The sequence below is a fragment of the Pleurodeles waltl genome, chromosome 4_2 (assembly GCF_031143425.1).
Source record: "Pleurodeles waltl isolate 20211129_DDA chromosome 4_2, aPleWal1.hap1.20221129, whole genome shotgun sequence".
NCBI classification, from domain to species: domain Eukaryota; kingdom Metazoa; phylum Chordata; class Amphibia; order Caudata; family Salamandridae; genus Pleurodeles; species Pleurodeles waltl.
In genome coordinates, this window is record NC_090443.1 from 512,917,875 (window position 1) to 512,933,615 (window position 15,741).

The 15,741-nt window shown below is 48.0% G+C and overlaps 1 protein-coding gene across 1 annotated transcript in view; it reads right to left on the bottom strand.

Annotated features, from left to right (window-relative positions):
* Nucleotides 1–15,741, bottom strand: part of HMCN1 (hemicentin 1) — a 1,093,576-nt gene that overhangs the window by 482,489 nt on the left and 595,346 nt on the right. The window contains exon 37 of the mRNA XM_069232006.1: nt 1,849–1,950. Within this exon, the coding sequence (XP_069088107.1) occupies nt 1,849–1,950 (102 nt within the window). The remainder of the gene's footprint in view (nt 1–1,848; nt 1,951–15,741) is intronic.

A 15,741-nucleotide genomic window follows, 5' to 3' on the forward strand; every position in this document is an offset into this window, starting at 1 on the left:
AATAATATGGATTAATATATTTAAAACATTTCTACATTAGTCATCGTTATTCATTGTATAATATACACTGTTTATGGTGCTCGCTATCTTTGCAATTTTACACTTTGCTCATTTTAAACACACATTAATTTCAAAACGGAATTTTAATACCCACTGTATTCTTTTAATTAATAGTTTAATACTTCAAACTTTTATTAATTAACTTGCTCTCTAACACTCCCTAAACATGGCTGTATTTCAGTATCTAACCCATGAAGTCAGGTGCTATTTTGTTTGTTTGCGCCAGGACACTCATGCATGCTTTGCTACACTACTACATATAAAATGTGCAAAAGGATGTAATTTCGATAAGAGGATGACACAACATACAGAACTGTCACAGGAAAGAGGAACACAAGTGGCCTAAGGGCTGAGACACATAAGATAAGGGCAAGTCACAAAATGAATGACGGCCTTATCCGTGGATCTCTCCACGTTTACAAGTTGGTTTTAAATGCTTTGGGCTAAATCATAGTTATTTCCTCTCTTTCAGAACTTCAGTCGTACTGTACAAACACTTCCCTTTAAGCAGATTACACTGCACATCAGAAACAAAACAGCCACTAGTTTTAGGCATAGGCCAGACTTTCAGAAAACACAATTATGATTTAAATCGTCACCTGAAAGTGACCTCTAATGGTTGGGTCACACCAGAATGGCCCACTCAAATATTTTAACCAAACCATGACCACACATGCTAGGCCAGTCTAAGAATCACTCACTTCCTGACCGAAGGATTATTCCAGGTTGGATTCCAGGCTTTCAACACGTTCCTTCAAGATTTAAAACTCATGTTGTGCCCTGTTCTTTCTGGTAAGCACAAGTGAAAACATGTAAAGGTCTTTTTTATGTCTCCTCGCAAATGGTAATGGTACTACACTGGGCAGGCTTAGGTCTGAGAGATGGGATTCCAGACGATAAACACACTTATCTGCAGCTTCTAACACCATCCTTTTATCTCTCACTATCATGCCTGTTAAAATGGTGTGATGTAACCTGTGATGGCTTCTGGGAATATTGTTCAAAGATGGAAAAACTGCAATCTGACTAATTCTTACATTAAGGTCAGATCCATTAACATACACTAACACAGCATCACAAAACACTACGGGTGAATATATAAATGTATGACTATCTGTTGTGAAACATACTACTGATTTTCAAGTCTGTGTACATGAAATATTTCAAATTCATCACATAAATGACAAAGAAAGTAATTAAAATTAATCAAAATGAGCTACACGAATATCTGCTGTGAACTACAAATAAACTGAAACAGCCTTTGCTGTCCAGTTAAGTAACCACCCCAAAGGTACTGCTAGTTCGAATAAATTACTCTCACCTTTCCTTGTGTAACCTCTTGACACACCAAAGGGGTCTACTGCACACTACCATCTTAAGATTGCATTGAAAGGTAGTAAACCTAGCATGGTGGCAGACTAGTGTTCCCTGGGCACAGGAAAAGCTGGAGACCAGGAAAGGGTGAAACTTGCCTGACAAATGAGAGCGGGATAAAGTACCTTCACATTTCCTTTTATTGTAAACATGCAGACCATTTAGCTACTAAGGTGGGGTACCTCTACATTTCAGGGTTATTTGCCACACAACTCGCTCACCTAATGTTGTTATACACCAATGGAGTATAAAATACAGTCACAGTTTGAGATAGTGCAGGGAGGGTTTTTGGAAATAACTACCCTAGGTTACAAAACAGTGAAAGCTCATCATTTCCAGTACGGCACACTGGGTATAGGTAAATTCATAAATTGATTGACAAGAAGTTTAAGGAATGTACATAATGGCACCTACCAGGCACAGGATTCCCTAATGCTATACACTCCAGTTCGATAGGGTTATTCACAACCACAGTTTCATTCTGCATTTCCCCAGCCCTCTCGATACTGGGAGGCTCTGCAAGAAGGTGAGACAAAAACATTAGTGGCATGGATTGATGCTCATACTCAGGGCTGACCTGGAACTCAAAATCAGCACTACTGAAAAATGTTCAAAGCATCCCACACTGCAGGTGGCCTAAAGTTAAAGGGAACCCAACCAGCTCTTAATGCATCCTCCTAGTCTGCAGCCTACTAGGGAAATGCCAGAGTGGCAGAATGGTATGTGTCTTTTAACACCACCTAATCCCACAACAGTTTGGATGTGCTCTCCTTAGATTACCTCCTTGCTATTGATGCCGGCTGTGTGTGGTCAAGTAAGATCCTTTATCTCCTGGAATAACTGTTGTCTGGTTCATATTAAACTGTCAAGCGAATGTAGCATGAAGACATGTTATTGATGCTGATGTCATGCAGTTACAGGATTTTCCACAAACAGAATGGGCGAAAATCCCAGTGGAGGACAGATCCACCATAGTTCTAATTCTAGCTAGAAAATAACTACTGTAATTTAAAATATTTAAATTAACTTGAGGGGTAACAAAATGTAAACAGTATTGAAGTTTTAGCATTTTTCCTACCTTCTGTTTTTTAGAATTGTTAAAAAGTCTTCAAGCTCTGGTTTTCTGCTTCTAGGCCCTGATTTTGGAGATTTACTTTATGTTACAGCTTAGGAGTGTTATGATTCTCCCACACCAATTTTCTTTGTTGTAGTACTTGTTTCACAGTTGCATTCTCTTTTACCCTTGATGAGCATCACTGATATGCTACTTTGCATTTCTCATCCACAAAAATAGTATAAAATTGATAATAACAAATGTTACTTTTTTTCCGTTTCATAAGGATTGTGTTACTTACCATGTAAACATCTGTTTGTGACATGTAGTGCTGTAGATTCACATGCTCTGCATACTCCTGCCATCTACAGTTGGGCCCAGAGAAGTGCAAGCTGTTTTACTTTGAAGGGTGCAAAGTCATGAGATCAAGTGATTCCTACTCTTGGTGATATTGCGCATGGGCAATGTTGGATTGTTTTCCCGCAAGCGGGTGAGAAATGAGTGGAAGGACTGAAAGTGTGTGGAATTTTTTTCCCATGCAATGTATAAATACATATGTACAACTATATACAAGTATAATGTAACTGCAATGGCCATAGGCGTTCAAGGAGAAGGGAGGGAGGGCGCATGCGAATCTATAGCACTACAAGCCATGAACAGATGCTTACAGGGTAATTTACATAATCGATTCAGCATGTGTGGCTGTTGATATACGCTCTGCATAGGCTGTAAAGCAGTCTCTCCATAAAGCAGTGGCTAGCCTACAGGAGTTTCAGTTGTCTGAGAAAGTGTACGTAGCACTACCTGAAGTACATTAGGTCGCTGGTGTGCTAGGACATCCACACAGTTGGGCTTTGTGAATGTGTATGGGGTAGACCAGGTAGCTGCCTTACAGATCAGCTATGCGACTGTTACTCAGAAAAGCCATAGTAGCACACTTTTTCTAGTACAGTGAGTTCTGGGAGAAACATGCAAAGGTCTCTTAGCCTTAACATAGCAAGACCCTGTATGTATTTGACTATCCATCTGGCTATGCCCGATTTGGATATGGGATTGCCTCTATGTGGTGGAGAAAAGCCACAAAGAGTTGTTTGGTTTTTCTAAATTATTAGTTCTGTCAAAAGTAAAACATGAGTGCCCTTTTAACGTCTAGCGTGTGGAGGGCTCTTTCCGCAACTGGCATACCGGTGCTCCCATATAAGTCCCTAGTACATGGTATCCAGGTACACAGGGCATTGGGGCACTAGGGGTTCCCCATGGACTGCACCATGTATTATGCCACCCCTGGGAGCCCATGCAAAGTGTGCCCGCAGGCCTGCCATTACAGCCTGCGTGAAAGGGTGCATGCACCCTTTTTCACTACAGGTCACTGCACCAGGTCACTGTAAGTCACCCCTATGACAGGCCCTCCTAGCCCAGAAGACAGGGTGCAAGTACCTGTGTGTGAGGGCACCCATACATGAGCAGAGGCACCCACACTAACTCCAGCTCCATTTTCCTGGATTTCGTGTGTGCAGGGAAGCGATTTTAGCCATGTACTGGACAGAGATCACTACCTATGTCCAGCTTCATAATGGTAACTCCGAACCTAGGTATGTTTGGTATCAAACATGTCAGAATCATCCCCCAATACTGTTGCCAGCTTTGCTCCTATCAGTTTCCAGGGTTTTCCCGGGCAGCCTGCGCTGCTACCATCCTACAGACAGGTTTCTGCCCTCCTGCTGCTTGAACAGCTCAGAACAAAAGATTTCCTTTGGGAGAGAGAGGCAACACCCTCTCCCTTTGGAAATAAGTGTTACATGGCTTGGGAGGGGTAGCCTCCCCAAGCCACTGGTATGCTTTGAAGGGCACATTTGGTGCCCTCGCTGCACAAACCAATCAGCACCGGTTCAGGGACCTCCAGTCCCTGCTCTGGTGCAAAACTGGACAATGGAAAGGGGAGTTACCACTCCCCTGTCCATCACCACCCCAGGGGTGTTAACCAGAGCTCCTCCAGGTAGCCACTTGATTCTGCCATCTCGAATCCAAGGTGGGCAGAGGCCTCTGGGAGCATCTAAGTGGCCAGGTCAGGCAGGTGATGTCACAGTCCCCTCCTGATAGGTGGTCACCTTGCTAGGTGACCAATCCCCCATTCCAGGGCTATTTAGGGTCTCCCTCTTGGGTGGGTCCTCAGATTCGATGTGCAAGATTTAAGCAGGACTACTCTGCAATGTATACTTCGACTTATGGCCACTGGAACTGCAATTGGACTTCACAGGAACCTACAATCTGCATTTCCAGCGATGACTCCGCGCTGCAACATTGTTTCTCTGACTCCTTCCAGCAACTGCAACATTTCCCTGGCTGTGCATCCTCTGAGCGTGGCAAGTCTTCAGGCTGCACCAAGAAGAAAGCAGGAATTTTCCTTGGAGTGAAGGAGTCACTCCCCTGTGACCGCAGGAACCAATAGCAACAACGACTGGCTGTGTGGATCCTCTCTCTGGCAAATCCTCATGGATCCTGCAACACAGGTTGTGGTCTGGAGTGGTCCCCTCGGTCCTCTCTATCAGCTGACAGATTTGGGAGGTGGTGCGTCTTTGCCTCTCCTTGCAGGATGGTACCCCTGTGCACCGCAACTCTTGCAACTATCAAGGCTTGTTGGCTCTCCTTCTAAGGGATCTTCAGGCTCCATGTAGCCCCGTCCGCCAGCACTCTTCCCTGCAATGCGTAATCTCCTGCCTGCTGCTCCAGTGACGTGGGACTCCTTTCCAGGTGTGCTGAGTGGGCCTCACTGCAAGTCTTGTGTCTGCTGCCTGTGAGTTGCCTGTGGGGGCTGCATCCTCGATTTCTGGCTCTCCTCACTGCTGTGGGTTGCCTGGGACTTCCCTCCTTGGGTTGAGTCCCCTCGGACCTTTCTGGTTCCCAGCAACTCTGGTTGGTTAGTGTGAGGGAACTTGGCGTGACACCGAGGACAGAAACGGAATGGAGTCCTTTCCATCCGGGAACCATTCCTGTTGGTGCTGGAGCCTTGTGGAAGGTAGGTCCGAAGGGTGGTCGGACGGAGCCCAAACTGACAAATTGATGAGAGCACTAAGATGGAAGAAAAGCAAACGAAACAATACCGTTGATAAAGGACAGAAAGAGATTAGAAATTTCCAAAGAGGGCCGATAGAGGGAGTGGAGCCACATGTCCAAACCCAACGGCGGAAAGAAAACAATTTAACAAAGGAGTCGCTGCCCATGCACAATATCACTGAGAGGAAGAGTTACTCGACCTTGTGACGTGGAACACTTCTTCAAAGGAAAACAACTTGCACCACTCTGGACCAACACTAGATGGCAGGAGTATGCAGAGCATGTGTATCCACAGCCACACATGCCATCAAACTTTTATTTTGATCTCCACAGATCATAAAAGTACAAATACAAAACATTTCCTTAAAAAACAAATACTGCACATTTAAAGACCATACATCAATACATATTACAGTGAGCACCCCACTCAAATAAAACAACTATTCCATATTATGGCACATGTATATCTGAGAATGCATATAAACCAAAGTAGCACAAAGTAAAATAACTTTGTTGTATTCTGAGAATCATGCTATTTCCTAGGGCAAATAGGCAAAGACCGGCACCATTATGGAATACAACCTCAATTCTTCTTCAGACACCCCACCCTCCACCCGTCAGGGGATGCCTTATTAGCCCGTAGTCATATTAAATATCAATACATTTGAGTAGGGCGAAAACAGTGCAGACATCATATAAGATATTAGTGGTTTAAAATATGAAAAATAAACAGCAAAAAATTCTTTCAAATGTTAACGAGAAACAATACATTAAAAATGACCATAATGCAAAGTTAAAATTACATGGAAGTTAAAACCCAGTAAAACGTACAAAACCTCCAACGTGAATTTATTACATCAGAAGATGAAAGAAGTGGCCTTGCTCCCCCTTACTGCTTGTCCTGGAGGTTCTTATCATCATAAGCATGGATGCACTTAGAACACCAAATCCAGGCTGCGTGGATGTATCTCGGAACAGCGAATACCACCAGCCTGGAAGAATCAAACCTTAAGATCCTAAGGGCATCCACGTACCTCCTTATACCCAAAGTCCTACACAGGGACAGTAAGTATTTCCTTCTCTGAAGGAGCTACGCAGGGCAGAAAATTAAGAGATGTGGTATGGTTTCAGATGGACCCCCTACACGCCGGGCACTCAGTACTCTTGTGTTTCCCATTGGCCCACTTGGCAGCAAAAAGCCCTAATAGAGAGAGTCTGTATCTAAATTGAGGAAGCAGTTTCCAAGCGAAAGGGTGGTCTTGCTAATCGTCTCCTCATAGTTGGGTAACATTTTGAAATTCATAAAATCAAGGGTCAAGGCGCCCCTACTGTTAGATATGATTTCTACGTATACATTCTACCAATATGCTGATTTGATATTCATTTTAGGAATGGTGGAACAATTCTCCAGATCTGCCCAGAATTTTTCCATTCCCTGCATCTTAAGCATAGACCTGACATGTACAAACCACATTATGGCTCTCATTGTGACATTGACAGTAAATACTGAATACTGCCGCGCTCACTGCCACCAACATTCTGCCACGGAGGTGTCCCCACAAAGGCACCCCCGTTTCACTGATGAGGAGTTGCGGGTCATGGTTGAGGAAATAGTCAGGGTAGAGCTACAGCTGCTCGGAGCACAGGTCCAGCAGATATCCATTGCCAGGAAGATGGAGCTATGGCTGAGGATCGTGGACAGGGTGGACGCCGTGGGACTACATCCATGCACAAGGGACGATATAAGGAAGAGGTGGAATGACCTATGGGGAAGGTGCGTTCCATTGCTGCAAGCACCAGCTCGCCATCCAGAGGACTGGCGGTGGACCCCCACGTCCTCCCCCACAGCTGACAGCATGAGAGGAGCAAGTCTTGGCAATCCTGCATCCTGAGGGACTCCCTGGAGTATCCAGAGGACTAGACACTGGTGAATTAGCATTTACTACCTATCACCCCCCATACCTGCATGCCACCGTGACCCCTCACCCTGACACCCATCACCCAACTCCATCACACACAGTGCACCACCACAATTACCAAAATGAAATCTCAAACTCTGCATGCCATACCCACTTCATGCATATCCCTTCCAGCCCTACATGTACACCCACCACCAATGCATGCACAGCATGGAGAACTAACAATCTCACAATACATAACAATACACAAACAAAGGTGGCAGGGCAACAGCAAGATGTTGAATATGTCACAGACATGTAGCATAATACACTGGGGGCTTCCCAACAATCCCAGGACAAGATGGGTCAGGTGATATACCTCAAGCAGGAGAAACATTGGCTGCAGGGGGAACACCACCAGGAGATCAAGCAAGAATCGCAGGCCCTGAACACCACCATGGTCTCCATTGCAGGGGTGCTGGGTGACATGGCCAATATCATGAGGGACTACACAGCACACTAGCGGGCCCCTTCCACTAGCCAGCGTACTGACCAGCCCGCCACATCTGCTGCAGCTAGTGGACAGGAGGCCCTGTCGAAGGACCCACAGGCCACCAGCACCCCTCCCCCTGCAGAAGGTGAACCACCCCGCAAACGTTCCCTGTGACCAAGACAGACACCAGAGACCCTTGCCAAGGCCAAGACCACTGCCAGGGAATGAGCCCCTCCTGAATGTCCCCCTTGTGTTCCATTGTGTCACCTTGTCCACTTTGAACTGCCATTGCTCCCCTTCCTATAGCCCTTTGGACACTGGACCTATGCTACAAACGGACTGGCCCACTACACTGGACTATTTCCAACCATCACCCCACGCTATTGCACTTTGCACTGTGTACATATTTTCAATAAACACCCTTGGGCACGACTTGAGTAATAGTGTTTTATCTGATGGTAATGTACAATGTTTTGAACTGTAATTAACTGCATGATCCTGTGTAAATGTCCAGTAATATGTTGATCCATCCTAAAAATGTGTCTCAGCAGTCTGAACACATTACAGCACTACACTGTTGTAACCACAGCAACATCTGCAATAAGGGAAGGCATAGGGAACAGTCAGGTGGGATGCAAAGGTAATGACTGGCTATATGTTACAGCCACACAGCACAACACTGAAATGGAGAAATGTTTAGTTCAACAGTCTTACCTGAGTGTCATTGGATGTACTGCTGTCCTGTTGCCCACATCCTCCTCCTCTTCCTCCTCCTCACTGTTTTCAGTGTCCACTGCTGCCACAGCTGAATTTTCACCCCCTCCTCCTGCAGATAGGGCACACGGCGTCTGAGGGCCAAATTGTGCAGCATGCAGCACAAAACAACAATCCTGCAGACCTTCTCAGGGGAGTAGCATAGGGATCCACCTGTCAGATGGAGGCACCTGAACCTGGCCTTCAGGAGACACTCGGATTCCTAACAGGGGTCATGAGCCAGGACAGATTTGGGTAGCCAGAATCACCTGCAAGAAGTGAGGGACACACTTTAGCCCTGCACAATGGCACAGGGTATGACTCCTGAAGGCATACACTGACATACATTGGGTGGGGAGTCAGGCTCTCCTATAAGCCACTCTCTGTGCCTCTGTAGTTGTGCCATCAGCTGTGGGACACTGCTATTCCTCAGGAGAAAGGCATCTTGCACCAACCCAGGATACTTGGCAGTGACGTGGGAGATGTACTGGTCAACACGGCACACCATCTGGACACTGAGTGAGTGGAAACACTTCCTAGTCCTGTACACTTGTTCATTGGCCCTGGGGGGATTAAGGCAATATGGGTCCCATCAATGGGCCCAATAACATGTGGTATATGCCCCATTGCATAGAATCCAGCCTTCACTGTAAGTAAATCATCTACCTGGGAGAATGCGATGTAGCTGCACACGTGTTTGAGCAAGTCTGCCAAAACCCTTGCAAGCACAATAAAGAACATTCGCTGTGACATTCCTGCAGCAAAGCCCACTGTCATCTGGAAAGAGCCAGTTGCCAGGAAATGGAGCACTGAGAGTCCTTGCACAAGAGGGGGGATTACTGTTGTGCAACAATTAGCAGGAAGCAGATCAGGCTTCAATTGTGCACACAGCCCTGTGATTGTGGCCCTGTCCAGACGATAGGTGAGTATGATGTGCCTGTCCTCCAGTGTAGCCAAGTCCACTAGGGTTCTGCACACAGGTGCTTGACTCCGCCTCCTATTCCTTCACAGTGGTTTGTAACTAAGGGACCCAAAAGTAAGAAGGGAGTGACAACAGGAACCATGAACACACTACAGCAGTGTACACAGAGCAGGCTTGTATGTTGGACACTGGAATTGTTTAGGTGTGTACATTCGACTACAATGACACACTTATTAATCTATTCATGTGTACTAGCATTAGAAAATGGCAACCGCCTGTCCTTTATGCAGGGACAGGAGGAAGTAACCTCACTCCGCCGACGTTCACGTCATGGCGGGAGGCAGTCTGCACCTCCGTGCAATTCTTCATTGGCTAACATGGCCCTCTATGGGGAATGGGAACCAATGATGATCAACGCCAGCGGTGATGGTGTTCACCGCTGCGAACGTGACCGCCATTTTATTTCTACCACTTCATTTGATTCCTGACTTTCCACAGGACGTAATCTCCACTACATGTGCTGCTGTGACCTGTGTCTGGAACCTGCCATGGCCCATGCAACAGGGGGGAAAGGGCCTGAGCCTTCACATCGGAGGAGTTGGAGAGGCTTGTGGACGGGGTCCTCCCCCTGTATGGGCAGTTGTATGGGCCTCCAGGCCAACAGGTGAGTACACCATGGGTACATTGCATGCGACATGGCTGCATGGAGATGTGTGTGTGTGTGCTGGCAATGTGTCATTTGATGGGGTTATGGCTGTGTTAATGTGTGTGCCTGATGAGGGGCAAATGCAGTATGCAGGCCATATGTGTGACACGCTGGATTGTCTGGTTCATGGTGTCCCACTATTTGTGTTTCCTCTGCAGGTCAGCGCCCATCAGAAGAAGGGGCTGTGGCGTGCCATCACCAAGGACGTGCGAACCATGGGGGTGTATAGCGGGCAGTGCAGGAAACAGTGGGAGGACCTGAGATGCTGGGTTCGGAAGACCGCGAAGGACCAGCTGGGGACAGCCTCTCAACGAGGGAGTGGTGCCCATCGGAACCTGACCCCCCTGATGGCCCACATACTGGCAGTGACCTACCCAGAGCTGGGTGGGCGCTTGAGGGCATCACAGCAGCCACAAGGGGGTGATTACAGTGTGTTTGACAACCATCTCTGTTGCCTGGCATTGGATTTGGGTGCAGGGTACTAGTCAGTGGATGCCCCAATATGCCAGTTTAGACATTGCTGCGTGGTACAGCTTAGGTTAATTGGGTGAAATGCATGTTTTTGATAGCTAGGTAGCTGACTCCATGGCAGACAGGGCTTAGTTGGTCCCAGTTGGTGTGAAGATGGCAGTGTTTGGCTCCTACCTGCAGTGGTATTTAGCCAATGGTATGCCAGTGTGGTCCATGCTGCCCTTTCTCAGTCTCAGTGTGTGACAGTGATGTGTATGCCATCTGTGCTGTTGGTGCTGTGATTGACCCTGTGCTCCCTTTCTTTCTCCCCCCCTCCTTTTGTCATCCTGTCCATGTGTGCATTAGCATCATCTGGCGAAGGAGCAGGGGCACCGGCGAGTGAAGGAGCTGGAGCCCATGGGACACAGGAGGCAGAGTCCACTGACGCCGAAGGGGCCAGTGGGACAGAGGGTGGGGGGAGCACCACGGCGGGGACAGGAGCTGATACTGCTGACTCTGACTCCTCCTCCGATGGGAGCTCCCTGGTGGTGGCGGACCCCTCTGGGACCACCCCAGCTACAGGTTCTACCACCACCTCCTGTACCAGCAACACCCTCCCAGTAGCCCCCCACCAAGTTGCCCGTGCCCGCTCACCCAGGAGGGTGGGCATCTCCTTCACCCCAGGCACCTCAGGCCCTGCCCCAGCCAGCCCTTCTGCCCTCAGTGAGGAGGCTATTAACCTCCTGAGATCCATCGCTGTAGGGCAGTCAACCATAGTAAATGCCATCCAGGGGCTGGCATGCCAGATGCAGCAATGCAATGCCTTCCTAGAGGGCATTCACGGTGGCTTGGCGGCCCTACAGAGATCATTTCAGGCTCTGGCCTCTTCACTGACGGCAGCCAGTGTCCCTGTTTCTTCCACCCCCCCTCCAACTAGCCCTTCCCAGTCCTAGCCCCCTCACCCCAAACCCATCCCACACACACATTCAGACAAGCATGCACACAAAACATCATACAAGACTCACACAAACACAGGCAGCACACCTCAGTCCACAACCACTCACACAGCTAACACACAGATGCACACACATCATCCACTCCCTCCACAGTATCCCCCTCCTCCTCCTCCCTCACAGTCACACCCTCACTCACACCTGCATGAACTGCGTCAACAGTCCCTGAACATGCCACCTGCACAGCCTTGCCCACAGTCAACACAACAGCAGACCTTCAGACATGTACCCCACACACCACATGCGCAGTCACCACCACCACCATCACTACATCATGCAGCACACCCACCTCACTTGCAGACACCACCATAATATCCATCCACACGTCCTGTTTGACTTCCTCCACCCTGTCTGACCTCCTCCCCCCTCCAAAGACACACAAACGCTCGCACTCGGACCCCCAACAGCCATCCACCTCACACAAGCACACTGTCCATGCACCTGAACCCAAGTCCAGCACACCTCTTCCTCCTACAACCACTCCCTCTACCTCCACTCCCATCCCTCCTCCCACATCCCACCCCATTGGCCCTAAGAAGCTTTTCCTTTCCTGCCTTGACCTCTTCCCTCCCCCTCATTCTGCACATAAGAGGAAGGTCCCACCTGCCCAGGCCAGTACCTCAAGCACCCAGTCTGACACTGTTCCACCCCCAAAGTCTCCAGCTGCCACTAAGGGGCCCATGAGTGTGGCGCCAGCCCCCCACCCCAAGGACACTCCTCCACCCCCAAAATGGAGGGCTAAAGTGCCACCCCCTCCCAAACAGACAGCCAAGACCATGGAGCCACCTCCAAAACCTAAGGCTAAGGAGACACTTCCCAAAACAAAGGCTCCCAAAACAAAGGCCAATGGGACCACCCCCAAAACAAAGGCCAAGGGGACCCCTCCCAAAACAAAGGCCAAGGGGACCCCCCCCAAAACAAAGACCAAGGAGACCCCTCCCCAGACAAAGGCCAAGGAAGCCCCTCCCAAAACAAAGGCCAAGGAAACCCTTCCCAAGACAAAGGCCAAGGAGGCCTCTCCCAAGACAAAAGCCAAGGAGCCCCATCCCAAACCAGAGGCCAAGGAGCACCCTCCAGGACCAGAGGGCAAGGTTCCCCCTCCAGAACCAGTAGGCAAGGAGCCCCCTCCAGAACCAGTAGGCAAGGAGCCCCCTCCAGAACCAGTGGGCAGGGAGCCCCCTCCAGTACCAGTGGCCATGATGAGAACCCCCCCACCCACACTACGCCCCCACCCCCTGAGGTGCCTGCCCATTTCCAACATGATGCCCCTGAACAGTGGAGTCTCGATGTTGTCAGGAGTCAAGTTGGGGCTTGGACTTTGCCCTGTGGGCATTAGAGACTTGAACTGGCGTTTGGGCCTGCATGTTAATATGCAGTAGTGTATGTTTTTGGACTTGGGCTTTTCATCCAACAGGATTACAGTGGTTGGAACAGAGGTATGTGTCCTGGCTTTCTTTGGTCCTGGGTCCTGTTACTGTCGATTTACTCTGCAGCTGGTTCAGGGTGTGTGGTGTGTGTGTGTTGTGCGTGTCACTTTCCCCATCCTCCCTCCCTCCCTCCTTTGTGGGCTAGGCGGCTGTACTCATCGTCGCCATCTTCGTCGGCGTTTGTGTTCCAGGATGGCCATGGCATGGTACAGCACAGGTAAGACTTGCAGTTCTGGTTCCATGGTGGACGCAGACTCCTCTGTGTTCCTGGAGGTTAGTGTCTCCTTTTACATGTTGAGTTTCCACCAGGCTTTTGGTGGCGTTGACCTAGAGGTGTGCTATGTCATAATATGGTGGGCGGATCCTTGTGTTCCGTCTGCCTGTAGGTGGCTACCGCTGTGTTCAGTGGTCGTACCACGCTGGCAGTTGATGTGGTACATTGGCTGTCTATGGGAGGGCTCACCGACATGGTCATAATTTGGCGATCATTACTGCAGGCCTGGTGACGGTACTACTGACATCGCCGCCGTGGCGGTCACTTGACCGCCAAGGTCATAATGACCACCTATATCTTGAGCACTAGAAAACACCAGGAGATCTTTAAAGGGTTCTCTATATGCTTTTAAATCAGGCAAAGTCCATATCCTATAACAATAGAGCAAGGCCTAAGTGCAGCTTTCCAAGATATTTACTTAAATGTCAGGACAAGGTATAGTGGGATCAAGTACATACTTTTTGGAAGGGCAAATAGGAGCCTAATAAATCTACTTTCTGTAGTCAATAGGATGTCTGACCTTCGACCAACTGACCAGACACCTCCGATCAGTTTCCCTCCCTCTCAGACACCCCACAGATCAGTCGTGACAACTGTGGAGGACGCTCCTTCTTGCACCTGGCAGCCAAGGCTTGGAACAACCACCCCCTGCACCTCAGGACTGCACCATCACTCCGGCAATTCAGAAGAGAACTAAAGACCTGGATGTTCGAATGATCATTCCTCCACAAAGCAGCATACCACTCCAGTGCCTCGAGACCCGCATTGGGTGATTTGCAGCGCTCTATAAATGTTTGATTGATTTTGCAGTTGCCATAACCCCAAATCTTAGTTCCATATGGAGCAGCTCTCAGTTTCTTTACATTATAAATTTCCATCACTGGGGTGGCTTTCTTGGCGTGAGTTTAATTAAATGTCTTCAGCAGTCTTGATGACTAACATGTCAATGAGCAGTCGGGTTTATGGACATGCATAGACCAATCCAAGCTAAGTGTTAATCTTATCCCTAGAAAGTCAAAATTGGGAACCTGATCTATTGAATCTGCGTTAACGTACAGCTTACATTTGTACTTTTTGTTCTTTCAGGGTGAAAGATCATGAATTTAGGTTTTGAACTACTAAGTTCTAGTTGTATGCCTCTCAGTAATTTTAGGATTAGTCATAAAAATGGTAATCAACTGTAACACCAAGATACCTTATTGTCTAAGTCTCGCTTAACAAAATGCCAATACATATACAAAATCTAACTTACAGATACTTTGTATATTATTTAGTATTCTATATAATGCCCTATTTTTAGGAAAAATGTCTGTACTTGGGATACTTATTTTGGAATGTTTTTACTGTGTATCAACAATTTGAAAGAGGGGGAATGTAGGAAACTAGACGTCTCTTTGCAGATCCCCATCCCCACTTTTTGCCACCATTTGAACCACTGGATGTTGGTTTTCAACTGACTGCACTGAAGCCAGCTAATAATGCTCTAATGCCAGTGTTATTTCCCCTAGAAACAGAACACTAAACTGTAACACAGTTGGCACACACATTAGCACCCCTGAAAGCCCCTAGGAAATTGTACCCCTTGTACCTAAGGCTAGGGTACCAAAGAAGGTCCCTAAGGGCTGCAGCATGTACTGTGCCTGTGCGACCCTAAGAGACCCCCACACAAAATGCATGCAGACTGTCATTGCAGACTCCCTGTCATGGTGCAAACCATGAGTGAAAACACAACATGGCATACTGACTGTGTGCCATGCCAAAGTCACTGCATACAATATATGCAAGTCACCCCTACATCTCTTAAGCCATAAGGCAAAGTGCATTATATTTTATGTGAGGGCATATCTGCCGCCTTTGATATGTAACCCTGGCTTCCTCCAGATACCACGACTTGCCCAGTGGCCCATTTGGCAACAAGACAGGTGGGAAATTAGCTGTGCAAAAAGGTGTTTTGCACCACCTGTCTGGTCACAACCCTAAGATGGTCTGCCTGATGTGCTCCATGAAGGAAGGGTTCCACCACCTTGGTTTTGGTGGAATTAGGAACTCTGGACAGGGTTATGCCCACTCCCCATAGGAAGTTGTCATATAGGGAGTGTAGTCACACCAGGAGTAAGTAGCCCACTAGCTACTACCCTACACTCCCCTAAATGCCCTGAAATTGAGTATGTACGTGGCCCGCCTGGCACCAGGATTCAGATTCACCAACTACAAAAAAAAAAAGAATGACAAAGAAGCGCTGAAGACGCAAGAACTGTGGACC